The 16,689-nt window shown below is 60.8% G+C and overlaps 2 protein-coding genes across 3 annotated transcripts in view; one reads left to right on the forward strand and one right to left on the reverse strand.

Moving 5' to 3' along the window:
* The window catches only part of SND1 (staphylococcal nuclease and tudor domain containing 1), a 74,044-nt gene that overhangs the window by 4,721 nt on the left and 52,634 nt on the right, over positions 1-16,689 (reverse strand). For both annotated transcript variants that reach the window (XM_071418453.1, XM_071418452.1), the window contains 2 exons: positions 15,524-15,665; positions 10,934-11,043 (listed from right to left, as the gene is read on the reverse strand). In XM_071418453.1, the coding sequence (XP_071274554.1) occupies positions 10,934-11,043; positions 15,524-15,665 (252 nt within the window). The remainder of the gene's footprint in view (positions 1-10,933; positions 11,044-15,523; positions 15,666-16,689) is intronic.
* LRRC4 (leucine rich repeat containing 4) lies at positions 1,842-5,667 on the forward strand. Its single transcript, XM_071418456.1, has 2 exons — positions 1,842-3,913; positions 3,948-5,667. Exons 1-2 carry the CDS (start codon positions 3,563-3,565, stop codon positions 5,565-5,567), a joined length of 1,971 nt encoding a protein of 656 aa, XP_071274557.1. The 5' UTR covers positions 1,842-3,562; the 3' UTR covers positions 5,568-5,667.

A 16,689-nucleotide genomic window follows, 5' to 3' on the forward strand; every position in this document is an offset into this window, starting at 1 on the left:
CATTCCACCCTGGGTATCCCAACCTGAGAATCAATCACACCCTGGGTATCACACCCTGGGAATCACATCTCCCCCTGGGATGGGTGGGACTTGTGGCCAGTGTGGCCCTGGGGACAGCACATGGCACAGGACAATGCCAGGTGTGTGGCCGAGGCACTGGGGACAGCGAGGTTTGGGTCCAGGGTGACATGGGCCACACCATGATGTTTCAAGCCCCAGCCATGGCCTTTGCCCCCTCAGTGGGGTTTGGCTTTGCCAGTGCTGCCACACGGAGCCTGTCCCAGCCCTGAGCTCACCCATCCCACCACAACTGCTTCCGCTGCTTCCCAAAGCCTGGAGGTGTCCCCGTGTCCTCGCACTGCGGCGGCCGTGGCACCTCACTGGACACGGCAACAAAACCGGCCATGGCAGCAAAACCGGCCATGGCACCTCACTGGACATTGCACCACACCAGCCATGGCACCAAAACTGGCCATGGCATCATATCAGACACAGCATTGCACTGGCCACAGCACCTCACTGGATATGGCACCACGCCGGCCATGGAACTGCACTGGCCATGGCACCACACTGGCCATGGCACCACACCGGACATGGCACCGCACCGGACACGGCACCACACTGGACACAGCACTGCACCGGACACAGCGCCACACTGTCCATGGCACCACACCGGACATGGCACTGAAAGTGGCCATGGCACCGGCCCAGACATGGCATCTCACTGGACACAGCACTGTCCACGGCCACTGCACCGGACACAGCACCGCACTGTCCACGGCACCACACTGGACACGGCACTGCACCAGACATGGCACCAGGCTGTCCATGGCACCACACCAAACACGGCACCGCACCGAACACGGCACCGCACCAAATACGGCACCGCACCAGACACCAAACTGCACTTGCCAAGGCTGGTGTGTGGCAGGGACATGGCCCCAGGCCACCTGCTGTCCCCAGGGCTGCCAGTGCCAGTCTGGTCCCTGGGGTCAGCACCCTGTGCACGCCTGTGGCACCTCCCCAGTGCCTCTGGGTGACAACAGTGTCCCTGTCCCCTGTGTCACCAAGGCGTCACTGGCCCGGGGACATGCAGGACATTGATGGACTCAGGGACAAGATGTGGCCACTGCAGTGGACAGGGAACAGGTGGGACCCACCGTGGGGCACAGGAGGCCACCAGGTCCCGGAGCTCTTGGGGGGGACATCACCAGAACAGCTGCAGCCCCCTGGGGATGTGCCACCATCACGGGGACAGTGACTCCAGTGAGGAAGGACAGGAGGGTCCTGGGGTGCCCCCATGCACTGCCGGACAGGATGTCCCAGAGGGGCCACCAGCCCCACAGCGGTCCCCAACACCCAGTGGCGGCACTCAGGTGACAGCTCCAAGTGCCACCAGTGCCACCAAGTGCAGGGGGGCCACAGGGTGCTTACAGGGGCTGCAGGTGGCGTCGTGGCCCCCAGTCCCAGGGAGAGGGCGGGGACAAGGCACAGCTGGGGGTGCAGAGCCCAACCTGGGCCCCAAAGAGCAGCAGTGCCATCAGGTCTCGGGGTCCCTGTCCCCAGCCCCTGGCAGTCACCCCGTGTCCCCCCTCACCCCTGCAGGGCTGGAGCTCCCCATCAGTGTCACAGCTCGGGTCGGGTCTCAGCCCCAAGAGCCGGGGGTCTTGGGGGTCCCCTATCGGCGGGGGGGCCGGACCCGGGGGGATGGAGCCGGGGTTCCCTGGTCCTCGTCACCTCCAAGCCACCGAGCCCCGCGCTGCCCCCGTCCCTTCCGTCCCTCCCTCCGTCCGTCCGTCCCTCTGTCCGTCCGTCCGTCCGTCCGTCCCTCCGGGCCCCGGGGAGGGGTCGCTCGGGGAGCGGCCCCCCCCCGCTCCACAAGCCCCGAGCGGGGCTGCGGGGAGGGGGAGGAGGAGGAGGCGGCGGGAGGGAGGAGGAAGAGGAGGAGGAAGCGGCGCATCCCGCATCTCCCCCTCCCCGCGCACAAAACCGCTCCGGGGCCGCCGCACCGGCCGAAGCGGGGCCGGCGGGGGCCCCTCCGGAGAGCGGCGGGTGGGTGGGTGGGTGGGGGTGCGGGGGGGCGCGGGGGGGTCTGTGCGGAGCCGGGATGCGTCAGCAGGAGCAGCGGGAGCGGCGGCAGCAGCAATCCATCCGCGCTCGCACTGAAGGACAAAAGGATGAGCCAGCCGCCTGCGCGGCTGCTTCCCGCACCGCCCGCACCGCCCCGCACCGCACCGCCCGCACCGCCCGCACCGCCCCGCGCGGCCCCCGCCACCGGAGGATGCCCGCCGGCACCGCGACCGCCACCGCTGTCACCGCCGCTGTCACCGCCACCATCGCCCCGCGCCGCCGCTGAACGCGACACCCACGCGGGGACGCGGGAACGACACGCGGGAGGGGACGGGACGGGACCCCCCCGCCCCGCCACCAGCGCAGCCGCCGCCGCTACCGGGAGGTGCCCCCGCCGGCATCTCCCCCCCCCCACGCCGACGCCCTTTCCTCCCCCCCGCTCCCTCCCCGAACCGCGTTTTTCCCTCTCCCGGGGGGGGCTCCCCGCGATTTATTTATTTATTTCGGCCTATTTTTAATCTTTATTTTCCTGTTTTATTTTTAGGTTTCGTCCGGGTTGTTTGGGTTTTGGTATTTTTTTTTTAATATTTTGAATTTTTATTTTTAGTTTTTCATCTGATTTTAGCCTTATTTTAACTTTTATCCTCATTTCCGTTCCTATCTTGATACGATTTTATTTTAGATTTTTATTCCGTTTTTACCTCCTTTTCCATTTCCCTTTCCTGGCCAATTTTTTTTTTTTTTCCCATTCCCATTTCCCTCCCCGTTTTTCATTTTTTTTCCACTTTTTCTCTCCTCTGCTCCCTCCCCTTTTCCCAATTCTTCCTTTTCTCCCGGCTTCTTTTTTTTTAATTATTTCCTTTTTCGCCACTTTCCCCGCGTTCCCCCCCCGCCGTTTCCCCGCGGCCTGGGGGGGGCGGCCATGCGGGCCCCGCCGAGCCCCCCGGGCCGGCCCCACGGGCGGAGGTGCGAGGCCGCGGGGTTGGCCGCGCTCGGGGGCTGCCGGGCCCCCGCTTAGCCGGGCCGGCCCCCCCCATCCTGCACCGCAGCCTCCAGGAGCCATTTTGTCTTTTTTTTTTTTTTTTTTTTTTGGGAGCCGGCCCCCCCCCCCCCCCCCCCCTCTCCTCGGTCCCGCGCCCCCCGCGCTCGCCTCGAGCCCCCCCGGACCCCCCGATCCCCCTTCCCCAGGTAGGTACTGGCGAGCGGGGCCGGGCGGGGGGGGGTTCCTTCTCCTCTCTCCCCCCACCCCCCCCCCCTCTCAGCACCTACCGCTGATTTTTTTCCCCCTGCCCCTTAAATTTTAATTTTTCCCTCCTCAAACCCCTCTCCCCTCGGAGCCTCCCCCTCGACCCCGGCACCCCGACCCCCCCCCTCCCCTCCGGCCGGCCGGGCCCCCCAGCTCGTGGGAGCCGGGAGAGGGGGGGGCCCCGAGCCCGTTCTCCTGTTCTCGCCGCCATCCCCAGACGATGGTGAATGATGAACGTGCCACACCATGAAGCTCTTGTGGCAGGTAACTGTGCACCACCTCCGCCGCCACCGCCGCCACCGCACCTGGCCGGGGCTCCTGGCCGCCTCCCTGACCCTGCACGCGTGGCTCCTGGCCACGGCCGCCGCCTCGCCGGGCCCCCAGAGCTGCCCCTCCGTGTGCTCCTGCAGTAACCAGTTCAGCAAGGTGGTGTGCACCCGCCGCGGCCTGGCCGAGGTGCCCCCCGGCATCCCCTCCAACACCCGCTATCTCAACCTCATGGAGAACAACATCCAGATGATCCAGGCGGACACGTTCCGCCACCTGCACCACCTGGAGGTGCTGCAGCTGGGCAGGAACGCCATCCGGCAGATCGAGGTGGGCGCCTAGGAACGCCATCCGGCAGATCGAGGTGGGCGCCTTCAACGGCCTGGCCAGCCTCAACACCCTGGAGCTCTTTGACAACTGGCTGACGGTGATCCCCAGCGGGGCCTTCGAGTACCTGTCCAAGCTGCGGGAGCTGTGGCTGCGCAACAACCCCATCGAGAGCATCCCCAGCTACGCCTTCAACCGCGTGCCCTCCCTCATGCGCCTCGACCTGGGCGAGCTCAAGAAGCTCGAGTACATCTCCGAGGGCGCCTTCGAGGGCTTGTACAACCTCAAGTACCTCAACCTGGGGATGTGCAACATTAAGGACATGCCCAACCTGACGCCCTTGGTGGGCCTGGAGGAGCTGGAGATGTCGGGCAACAACTTCCCCGAGATCAAACCGGGCTCCTTCCACGGGCTCAAATCCCTCAAAAAGCTCTGGATTATGAACTCGCAGATCAACCTGATCGAGCGCAACGCCTTCGACGACCTGACGGCGCTGGTGGAGCTCAACCTGGCCCACAACAACCTGTCGTCCCTGCCCCACGACCTGTTCGCCCCGCTGCGCTACCTGGTGGAGTTGCACCTGCACCACAACCCCTGGGACTGCGACTGCGACATCCTCTGGCTGTCGTGGTGGCTGCGGGAGTACATCCCCACCAACTCCACCTGCTGCGGCCGCTGCCACGCCCCGCTGCACATGCGGGGCCGCTTCCTGGTGGAGGTGGACCAGACCTCCTTCCAGTGCTCGGCGCCCTTCATCATGGACGCGCCCGCGGACCTCAACATCTCAGAGGGGCGCGTGGCCGAGCTGCGCTGCCGGACGCCCTCCATGTCCTCGGTGCGGTGGCTGCTGCCCAACGGGACGGTGCTGAGCCACGCCTCGAGCCACCCGCGCCTCTCCGTGCTCAACGACGGCACCCTCAACTTCTCGCACGTGCTGCTGACCGACACCGGCCTCTACACCTGCATGGTGACCAACGTGGCCGGCAACTCCAACGCCTCGGCCTTCCTCAACGTCAGCACGGCCGAGCTCAACACCTCCAACTACAGCTTCTTCACCACCGTCACGGTGGAGACCACCGAGATCTCCCCCGAGGACGTGTCCCCCAAGTTCACCAAGCCCGTGCCCACCACCTCGACGGGCTACCAGCCGGCCTACACCACCACCACCACCGTGCTGGTGCAGACCACGCGCCCGCCCAAGCAGGTGGCCGTGCCCACGGCCGACGCCGGCGACAAGCTGCAGACCAGCCTGGACGAGGTGATGAAGACCACCAAGATCATCATCGGCTGCTTCGTGGCCGTGACGCTGCTGGCCGCCGCCATGCTCATCGTCTTCTACAAGCTCCGCAAGCGCCACCAGCAGCGCAGCACCGTCACCGCCGCCCGCACCGTGGAGATCATCCAGGTGGACGAGGACATCGCGCCGGCCACCGCGGCCACGCCCGCGGCCGCCCCGGCCGGAGGGGCAGGGGAGGGGGCCGTGGTGCTGCCCAACATCCACGAGCACCTCAACTACAACACCTACAAGGCCGGACACGGCGCCCACTGGACAGAGAACGCGCTGGGCAACTCCCTGCACCCCCCCGGGACCACCCTGGCCGACCCCTATTTAATCCAGACCCACCCCAAGGAGAAAGTTCAGGAAACCCAGATATGACTCTTTTTTGGGGGATTTTTCCTGCTTTTTTTTGGGTCGTCGTCCCCCCCCCCCTCCAACCCCGGCCCCGAATTATTATAAACGCAATAGATGCACAAAAGCAGAACTCCAAAAAGAAGGAAACCCAGGAGAATTCCTCAATACTAAGGAAAACCAGGAGAATTCCTCAATAATAGACACAACTTTTGTACAGGGGGGGGGAGAGACTCTTTTTCGTGTACATGCTTCTATAGCCAACCTCGGGGCCGAGAAGAGCAGCAGATTCTATTAAAATTTAACGAAACCCACCCAAAACTCCTACAAAAAACCACTATTTTCTAACTCGCAGGTTCTATTTAAACACAAAAAGAAACAAACCAGGAGAAACAGAGGAGGAAAAAAATAATCGGTAATAAGAGGAAAAATCCCCGTGCTCGGGGACGAGCGGCGGTGCCGTGGCGCGGGGGGACGCGGGGGACGCCGGAGCGGTGGCGGGAGCTGTCGGGGTGTTTCTGGGGGGGTTCGGGGTGTTTTTGGGGGTTATTTGGGGGAGGGGGTGAGGTCGGCCCCCCCACCCCGCGGCGCTGCCCTTGGCCGCGCGCCGGCGGCTCCGGCGTCACCGGAGCGGGATCTCGGCCCCGCGCCAAGACCTTCCCAATGCAATAAAGGAATGGATTTTGGGGGGTGGGGGGCTCGGGGGGGGCGGGGGGTGCAGCCTGAGGGCTGGGGATGGACGTCTGCAATGTATTCAAGCAAAAAATTCCTCAAAAACCCACGGGAAGGGGGGAAAACCCCGCAAGCGCCTGGGGGGGTGGTTTGGGGGGGATTTGGGGGGGGGGGGGAGAGCGGGTGCCCCCCCGCTTTGCTCTGCACCCCCTTTCCCACGGTGTTTGTCACCCCCCCGGGCCTCCCGGACCCCCCGGCACAGGGCTATGGCTCCTGGGGGGCTGGGGGGGCCCCCACGGGAGACCTGACCAATGATTGTAACCACCTTCACTAAAAATGGCATTTTTAGTCCTTTTATTTGATTGGGGGGGAGGTGTGGGAAACACCCCCCCGTCCCCGGGAGGGGGTGACAATGGGGACACCCCCCCCCAAGGGCTGCTCATGGAACGGGGAGGGCTGGGAGAAATTAAGGGCTTGGGGGGGGGGGGGAGGTGACAATGGGGGGGCCACCAGCATCGGAGGTGGCGCCGGGGGGGTCCCGGTGGGGACCCCAAGTGCCTCGTGGGGGTCCTGAGGGAATGAGGGGGTCGGGCAGCAGCGATGGGGGGGCCCCCCGGTTGCTCGGGCACTGGAATTACTTTAATTTCTTGTTTTAGCTTTAAAATGTTCTTGGAGGGGGGGGGCAAAGCTGAGCTAAAATTTAGGGTTTGGGGGTGTCCGGGGGGGGGGGGGGGGGGGGGGAGGAAGGCGGGAAGGAGATGCAGAAGTTCCCTCTCGGGCTGTAAACGCTGGAAGGATCCGACTGTACCGCGAATCCAACAAAAAAAAAAACAAGTGTATTTTTGTATTTTAATAAATATTGTTCCAAATTTGTAACGCCGAGTGCCCGAGGGGTTAAACGGGGGCACTCGGGGGGGCCGCGGGGCCCCCCCTCCCCACCAGCCTCAAAGGGGTTTTTTGTCCTCTCAGCAGGAAAAGCTTTGGAAAAATCGCAGAGCGGGAAAGGGAGATGGAGGGAGAGGATGGAGGAGGGGAGGGGACGAGGACAACTGGGGGTGACACGGGGGTGACAACAAGAACTGGGGGGGACATCGGGGTGACAAGAACTGAGGGGGGCTAAAATTAGGGGGTGACATTGCGGTGATGAGGATTGGGGGGCAGGACATGGAGGGTGACATGGGGGGACAATTACAGGGTGACACTGGGGGGAGTGATGAGAATCGGGGGGTGACAGCAGCAGGGGGGCACTGGGGGGGGGGGGGGGGACAGCGGGACCCTGGTGTGGGGCTGGGGGTGTTGGGGGTGACACCCCAGGCTGGGGATTCCCGGCTGGAATTGGGATTGGAGGGAGGGAGGAGGGATTGGGATCAATCAGGGGCACTTCCCTTGCCCAGGAGGGACAGGGGGACAGCAGGACCCCCCCTCTGAGGGGACAGTGGGATCACTGAGCCTGAGGGGACAGCAGGGTCTCCCATTCTGTGAACAGGGACACTTTGAGGGGACACCAGGAGCCTTGGCTGTCTGGGGACATTGGGACCTCCAGGCGGGTGACAGGACACTGGGACCGCAGCCTGGACACTGGGTGCCACCCCCAGGACACGGGGTGTGCTGGGCACTGGTGGTGGGGACAAGGGACACAGGGACAGGGACACAGGGACAGGGACACAGGGACACAGGGACAAGGGACACAGAGTGTCCCTGTGGCGGTGGGGACACAGGGACCTTGGATAGTACCAGTGTCCCGAAGGTGCCACCTCCACCCCAGTGCCACCACCACATCTGGGGGGCCAAGCCCCTCCCCCAGTCACCACACAGCTGTCAGGGTTCAGTGTTGGGATTTGGGGGATTTTTAGGATTTTTGCTATTTTTGGCGGATCCGGGTCAGTTTGTCCCAAAATCATATTCCTGCTTTTCCCTTTATTCCTGAATGTTCCCACCCAAGCCAATCTGGGAATGCCAACATGTCCTGTTCATCCTGGGGTGTGAACCCCCCGTCCTCCCTGTGCTGGGGACAGACAGGAATGATCCCAAAAATCTTGGGAATGCTGCAGGGGGCTGGAGGGATTTGTGGATTTTATTAGCACTGATTTTAGCCCAAAATTAGAGCAACTAAGTTATTCATCATCATCATTATCCCATCCTAATCCTGATCTTGATCCTGATCCTGATCCTCAACCTCATCCTCATCCCCATCCCATCCCATCCCATCCTATCCCCAACTCCTCTGGTTCTGGACCCCCCCCATCCTGCCAGCTCCTACTTTCAGGAATTCCATCCTATCCATCTTGCTAAGGACAACCCCTGTGGCACCCTGGAGCACCCCCAGGTCTTTCCCTGAATGATTCCTTCGGACCAGGGTGGGAATCAGGCCCTGAGATGTGGGGAAAGGCAAATATTGACAAATTAAATCCAGGGATTTTTAGGGAGTGACAGGAAAGTCCCCATGGCAGCAGGACTTGGAGTTCTGCTCATGCCTCCTCCGGCATTGGTGGCTCTGGAGGGAGTGGGGTGAGGTGGGATGGGGTGGGATGGGGTGGGATGTGGGATGATGCAATGGGACACAGTGAATGCTCCAAGCACAGGGCTGGGATTGGCCCTGGGATTGGGATTGTGCTGGGACCACTGCTGGGATTGGGATCAGTGTTGGGATTGACTGTGGGATCCGTGCTGGGATTAGGCTGGGACTGGGATTGGGATCAGTGCTGGAATCAGGGTTGGGATTGGTGCTGGGATTGGAGTTGGGATCAATGCTGGGATCAGGCTGGGATTAGGATTGGGATCAGTGCTGGGATTAGGCTGGGATCAGGGTTGGGATCAATGCTGGGATCAGGGCAGGACTGACCCCCTGGGAATCCACATCTCCAGCAGACAAAGGGCACTGGAACACATGGGGGGGCCGGGGCAGTTTCCCACATTCCCGGAGGATCGGCAGCTCCTGCAGGATCGGCACGGCCGCGGAGGAGCTGAGGGGCTCCCGGGGGTCCCCTGGGCCCTTCCCGGGCGCTGCGGGAGCCGCGATCCCGCCGGAGCATCCCAGCACCCCCTGCCCCCCACGCTGCGGGGCCGGTTCGTCAGCGGCGGCTCCGGGCCCGTGAGTCAGCAGCAGCCGGAGCCGCTGGATAAAAATATCCCACGGCTGTGGGGGTGGGCAGGGACTCGGCTGCCGGCGGGAACGCGGCCGGGGCCACCGTGGGAACCGCGGGGACCCGCACCGGGACCCGCAGCCGGAGCCGGGAATCGGCCTGGGCGGCATCCCGGCTTCCCACGGCCTCCCTGCCACGGCATTCCTGCCCTGCATCCCCAATTCCTGCCCTGCATCCCGAGTTCCTGCCCTGCATTCCCAGCTCCTGCCCTGCATCCCCAGCTCCACGTGGCCTCTCCACCGCCACATTCCTGGGCAGCAGCCCATCTTCCCACGGCCTCCCCACGACATTCCCGGGAAGCGTCCCGGCTTCCACGTGTCCTCCCTGTCACAGCATTCCTGGGAAGCAGCTCCGGCTCCATCTGGCCTCCCTGCCACGCCATTCCCGGGCAGGTGCAGTGCCTGAGCCTCCGGAATGTGCCGAGGCAGCGGAGCGAAGCCCTTGGGATGCGGGTCAGCAATTCCCGGCAGCGCGAGATGCTGAGCAGGGAGGGGGACGACTGCAGTGTCCCCGTGTCCCTGTACTCCTGTGTCCCTGTTCCTCCACGTTCCTGTATCCCTGCACCCCCGTGTCCTCGTGTCCCTGTGTCCCTGTTTCTCCATGTTCCTGTATCCCTACAGCCCTGTGTCCCTGTGTCCTCATGTCCCCGTGTCCCTGTTTCTCCTCATTCCTGTATCCCTACACCCCTGTGTTTCCCTATCCTCAGGTCCCTGCATTCCCATGTGCCTGCATCCCTGTGCCCCTGCATTCCCATGTCCCCACAGCTGGCACCACCAGCCTGCAGCTGCTGCCACATCTGGATACACACCCACATCTGGACCCACACCTGCATCTAGGTCTACAGCCACAACTGCACCTGTGTCCGCCACATCTGCACCCATGGCAACATCTGGATCCAGAGCCACAGCTGTCACCGTGCCCACAGCTGCATCCATGCCAACATCTGCATCCCTGCCCACATCTGGATCCATGCCCAAAACTGCAGCTGTGTCCACATCTGCATCAACCGTGTCTGCAACCACAGCCACATCTGGATCCATAAATCCCATCTGGATCCATAATTCCCATCTCTATCCATGCCCACATCTGCACCAGTACCAACATCTGGATGGGAGCATCAGTCCCTGAATTTTGGCTCAGCAGGACTGACAGTCGGGGGGGAAGGATCCGGTATTCACCTCGGAATTGTGAATCACGGAAAAATTACCCAAAATGGGCCCCGAGCTCCGGAGCTGCAATCAGGGAAATCACAGGAGTTCCAGGGAATTTTAATATTTGGAGACGGTAACGGGAACAGCTTCAAACAGGGGGATCTATCCGGAACCCAACCCCACATCCAACCTCACATCCATCCTGCACCTGCCCAGCGCACTCTCAGTATCCCCTGGGATCTCCTGGATCTCTCAGTATCGCCTGGGATTTGCTGGTGACACCTCGGATCTCTCTGAACCACCTGGGATTTCTCCATATCCCACAGGATACTCCTGGTATCCCCAGGATCTCTGGGTGCAGCTGACAGCTGCTGCCCCCGGATCCCCCCGGATCCCCCGGACCCCCCGCGCCCGGCTCCGGCCGTACCTCCCTCTGCAGCACGAGCTCCTTGGTGAAGAGCGTGGCCTCCTCGCTGAAGGGCTCCCCCTCCTGCGTCAGCCCCGGCACGTTCCGGGCACCCCGCGGGCACTCGATCCCTGCAGGAAAACCGGGAATGGTCAGGGCCTGGGAATGGCAACCTGGGGAAGGGCACCCCGGGAATGGCACCCTGGGAATGGCATCCCGGGAATGGTCAGGGCCTGGGAATGGCACCCCGGGAAGGGCTGGGAGGGAAGGGGATACAATGGAAACAAGGGAGATGTGAGGAGCTCCAGTAGGGTCCAGGGGTGGCATGGCTGTGGGACAGGCTGGGACAGTCTGGGATGGAGACAGAGGGACAAACAGGGATAGGGACATGGGGACAAACAGGAATAGGGATATGGGGATGTGTCCGCAGGGATGGGGACACAGGGACAAACAGGGATAGGGACACAGGGACAAAAAGAGATGGGGATGCAGGGGCAAGCAGGGATGGGGACACAGGGATGTGTCTGCAGGGATGGGGACTCGGGGACAAACAGGGATGGGGACGCAAGGAGACAGGGATGGGGACACAGGGACACATCCAGCCCCCCACCCAGATCCCTCTGTCACAGCCGCTCCCCTGCCCCCTTCTCCCGCTGCCCCCGGGATCCCCCTGCTCCAGCTCAGAGCACAGGGAAGTCCTGCATTATTAATGATCATTTACATAATTTGCATAATGAATGAAGTGCTGGGAATACAGCTCCAAGCTGGAGCCACGAGTGAGGAGGTGACACATCCCCAGGGCCATGTCAGTGTCACCAACACCCAGGGACACAAGGACACAGATCCTGCCCAGAGCAGCTGGCAGCGCCCAGAGCCCATCCTGAGGGACAATATCCCTGTGCCACCAGGTCCTTCCCCATCCTCATCCTCATCCTCATCCTCATCCCCATCCTCATCCCCCGCCCTGTTGTATCCCCATCCCATCCCATCCCAGTCCCCATTCCCAGGCCGTGCTGCCTCCAAAGGAAGCCATTTCCAGGGAATCCAGCAGGAGCTTCCCAGACCTGTCCCTGCCCTTCATGGCACACACATCCTCTGTCCCCAGAAATGGGGACGGAAAGGGGGATTTCTGGAATAGGGGAATTCTGGGAAACACAGCAGAATGTAGGATGGGGAGCAGGAAATCCCGGGATCTTTGTTCATTATTTGGAACCATCAGGCTCCCCCAAGATCTGGGACCACCCCAGGATTCTCCTTCCAGCACTGGGTGGGCTCTGGCACGGCTCTGATCCTGACCCTGGCTCTGATCCTGACCCAGCACTGATCCCAAATTTTTCCAGCAAGGAGCATCCCCGAGTGCTGCACTGGGAATGAGGGGCTGGAGCTGCCCGTCCTCCTCCATGGAAGGGGCCAGGGGGACTCATGGGCCACAATAGAATTCTTTCCCTCAAAATAACAAGGGATGAGCTGAGGAAGCAGCAGAATCCTTAAACTCTGCCAGCTCCCAGCACCTTGGGGCTGGGATCCCGCTCCGGATCCTCTCCGGCCTCTGACGCTTCCCAAGCCCACCTGAGGGAAGGTTCTGGAAGAGGGAAAGCTCTGAAGGCTGGGCTGGACGCGCTCATCCCCCCAGGAATGCTGGCGGGAGCGGGGAGGGGACGCTTGGCACCCGGAAAAGTTCTCCAGCACTTTAAAAATAGCAGCTAATCCCGAATCCGCGGCTGTGCCGCGCTTCCCGGGAAGCCGTGACGGATTAATGAGGGATGCGGCTGGAAGTGCTGCAGCCACCGCGCTCCCCTGGGCTTCCCAGAGAATTCCAGCACAATCCTGCCCAGCCAGGGCCAAGGCTGGGATGGAGGGGGCGGCTCTGGGGCTGCTCCCATCCCGGAATCAGCCCCGGAGGGATGGGGGCAAGAATTCCGCAGCATCCCGGAGTACCCTGCGGCATCCTGAGCATCCCAAGGTATCCCTCAGCATCCCATGGACATTCCAGAGCATTCCTGGTGCCCCACAGCAGCCCTGGGATATCCTGAAGCATCCCAGGGGCATTCCACAGCATCCCAGAGTATCCCACAACATCCCTGCAGGATCCTGCACCAGGATTCTAGGAGGAATTCCTCCCTGGCCCTCAGTGGGAACAGACAGAATGGATCTTTCAGGGAGAATCCCTTGGAGCAAGGACCCTTCCAGCCTTGATTCCAGGGATTTGAGCACTTTGCCCCCTCGCTGTGCCAGAGCCACAGCCAGGACCAGGATCTGGGATGGCTCTGGGCCGGGATCAGCTGTGCCGGGGCCGAGCGCCAGGGATCGATCAATCTCCCACAGGATTTATGGATTTTGGGAGCAGGGGAGGTGAGGGCACACCCAGGAACAGCGGGAGTGGGACTGGAATGCCGAGGATCCACTCTGGATCCCGGCGGGAGCAGCACTGGTACAGCTCCACGTTGGGAATGCTCACAGGGAAAAACCCCGGATTGCCATCCCTGCCTCCCAATCCCGCAGCTCCCAGGGAAGATTTTGGACCCCTTGGAGCCACTTGGCCACTCCAACATCCCCAGAGGTGCCCCCTCATCCCTCGGGAATTCTCCCTATCCCAGCCCCCGCTCCGGGAAGGCGTCAGGCTCCGGAGTTTTGCCGGGAGAGAGGAATTCGGGATTAAACCGGCGCCTGTATTTGCACATATTTATAGTGCTCTGACGGATCTATTTTAGCTGGAAAGCCGGGATGAGCTCCCTCGGGAGCATCCCTGGAGTCACATTTTAAGGGACTTGGCATCTCTTTCTGGTGCTCATTTGCATTTGATATCCATAAAAAAGGCAGGCGTTGATAAAAGGCGGATATTTATCCTATTCCTGGCTTGGCAGAGGAGGGTTGGGAATGGCACCGGGGAGAAATCCAACAAAAAACAGGGAAAATAAAAGCCAGAAGGTCCCACCAAGATCATGGGATTCTATGGGATGGGATGGTCTTGGGGATGCATGCATCCCTTCTAGAACAGAGCAGGGTGGAGCAGGATTCCCAATGGAGCAGGAATTCCCATGGAGCAGGAATCCCAATGGAGCAGGACCACAGAGCAGGAGTCCCAATGGAGCAGGAATTCCTGTGGAGCAGGGATCTCCAAAGAGGAGAACCATGGAGCAGGGATGCCCATGGAGCAGGGACTCCCATGGAATAGGGACTCCCCTGTGGAGCAGGGATCACAGCACCAGGAGACATCCCAGCATCACTGGGAGCAGGGATGGAGCCCCCACTTCCCAATGGCCATCCCAGTGCCAGTGTCCATGAGGGACAGAGACAGGACACATTCCCAACTCTGGGAACAAAGGGATGGACAAAGAATCCCTGACTCCATCCTTGCTCCCCCCAGGATAAACACTCCCACCTTTCCCAGTGTTTGATCCTAGGATTTAATCCTTTAAATGCTGATGGAATTCCGCCTCATCCTCATCCCCATCCTCATCCCATTCCCATCTCATTTTGATCCTCATCCTATCACCATTCCCTTTCCCACTCCCATTCCCATTCCCATTCCCATTCTCATCCCCATCCTACACCTCATTCTCAATCCATCCTATCCCCATCCCCATCCTGGCATTCCCTCCCTTCTCCCCAGTTTGTGCTTCCCTACCTGCTCCCAAGTTTTTTGGGTGGGATCACCCTCCCCAGTCCCAACCTCCCCCACCCCTCCCAGCCTGGCCTGAGGGAGCTCCAGCATTAATTGTGACCGCTCATCCCGGGATGTCCCAGTCCAGGGAATGTTCCCGTGCCAGCCCAGGGGATGTTTCAGTGCCGATGCCCAGAACCCAGAGGCGCCAATCCCAGAACCCCACAGTGCCGATCCTTGGATCCCAAGGTGCCAATCCCAGGAACCCCGTGGTGCTGATCTCAGAACCCCACAGTGCTGATCCTGGAATCCCGCAGAGCTGATTGTGGGAACCCTGCAGTGACAATCCTGGGACCCTGTGGTGCTGATCCCAGGAACCCCATGGTTCTGGGATTCCAATCCCTGGAACTCCACAGTGCCAATCTGGGAACCCTGCAGTGCTGATCCCAGAACCCCGCGGTGCTGATTCTGGGAACCCTGCAGTGCCAATCCTGTGATCCCACGGTGCCAATCCTGGGAACCCCATGGTGCTGATCCCGGAACCCCGCAGTGACAATCCTGGGATCCCACGGTGCCAATCCCAGGAAGCTTGCAGTGCTGATCCTGGGAACTCCATGGCACCGATCCCAGGAACCCCATGGTGCCAATCCTGGAACCCCACAGCACTGATCCCAAAACCCTGCAGTGCTGATCCCAGGAACCCCGAGGTGCCGATCCCGGGAACCCCATGATGCCAATCCTGGAACCCCACAGCGCTGATCCCAGAACCCCACAGCGCCTCTCCTGGGATCCCATGGCACCAATCCCGGGATCCCACAGCGCCAGTCCTGGGAACCCTGCAGTGCTGATCCCGGGAACCCCATTATGCCAATCCCAGGATCCCATGGTGCCGATCCCGGAACCCCACAGTGCCAATTCCAGGAACCCTGCAGTGCCGATGCCGTGGTGCCAATCCCAAATCCCTGCAGTGCCGATCCCGGGATCCGGCGGCGCTCCCGGCTCCGTACCTGCGAGCAGGAAGGTGATCAGGCAGGTTTCCTTGGGCAGGAAGAGCTTGAGGCGGGAGCCGCTGAACACGTACTCCACCACGGCCTCGGAGCGGCCGGCGCGCTGCAGGAAGGGCAGGAACTGCTTCGCCTTCTGCGTGTCCTGCGGGAAAACGGGAATTCAGGGACCCCGGAACCCCCACGTGCGGGGCCGGGAGCAGGGGCTGCTCCTGTCCCTGTGGCAGCTGGGGTGTGACATCTGGGCACGGAGCTGAGCGCTTCCAGCTGGGAATGGGCTGTGCGCCCCAAGCACAGCCCAAATCTCAAATATATCCCAAAACACATCTCCAAATACATCCAAAAATCCCAAATACATCCCAAATATATTCCAAAATGCATCCCAAATCCATCCCAAAATCCCAAAAATACTCCAAAACACATCCCAAATGCATCTCAAAACACATGTCAAAATACATCCAAAAATCCCAAACACATCCCAAAACAAATCCCTAATGCATCTCAAAACAAATCCCAAATACATCCCAAAATGCATCCCAAACATATCCCAAATCCATCCCCAAATCCCAAAAATACTCCAAAGCACATCCCAAGTACATCTCAGAACACATCTCAAAATACATCCAAAAATCCCAAATCCATCCCAAAATCCCCAAAATATCCCAAAACACATCCCAAATACATCTCAGAACACATGTCAAAATACATCCAAAAATCCCAAATAGATCCCAAAATAAATGCTAAATATATCCCAAAACACATCCCCCAAATACATCCCAAATCCAGCCAAAATGCATCCAAAATTCATGCCTAAACCCATCCCCTAATCCATCCCAAATACACCCCAAAGCCCATCCTTTCCCCCTGCACAGGGCAGATGCCTGGATCAGCAGGACAGATCCAGCCCCATTTCCCCATTTCCCCCATCCCTAATGGAGCATCCCATCACTCCCCTTTCCCAGGATCTGCCCCTCCCAATCCCAGCATTGAAGGGCTCCACAGAAATCCTCAAAAATATTAATTAATTGAGGAGAACGTAATGAGCTCTGCTGGGAGGTGTGGGGATCCCCAGATTCCCTCATCAGAGCGGGGCAATGTCAGATTCCCACTGGCATTTCTGGTTCCCAGGCTATGGGGCAACTCCCGGTTTATTTATCCAAGGAAAAAAG

This window comes from Agelaius tricolor, unplaced genomic scaffold (genome assembly GCF_023055355.1).
Source record: "Agelaius tricolor isolate 1412-34295 unplaced genomic scaffold, bAgeTri1.0.p SCAF_86, whole genome shotgun sequence".
Lineage (NCBI taxonomy): Eukaryota > Metazoa > Chordata > Aves > Passeriformes > Icteridae > Agelaius > Agelaius tricolor.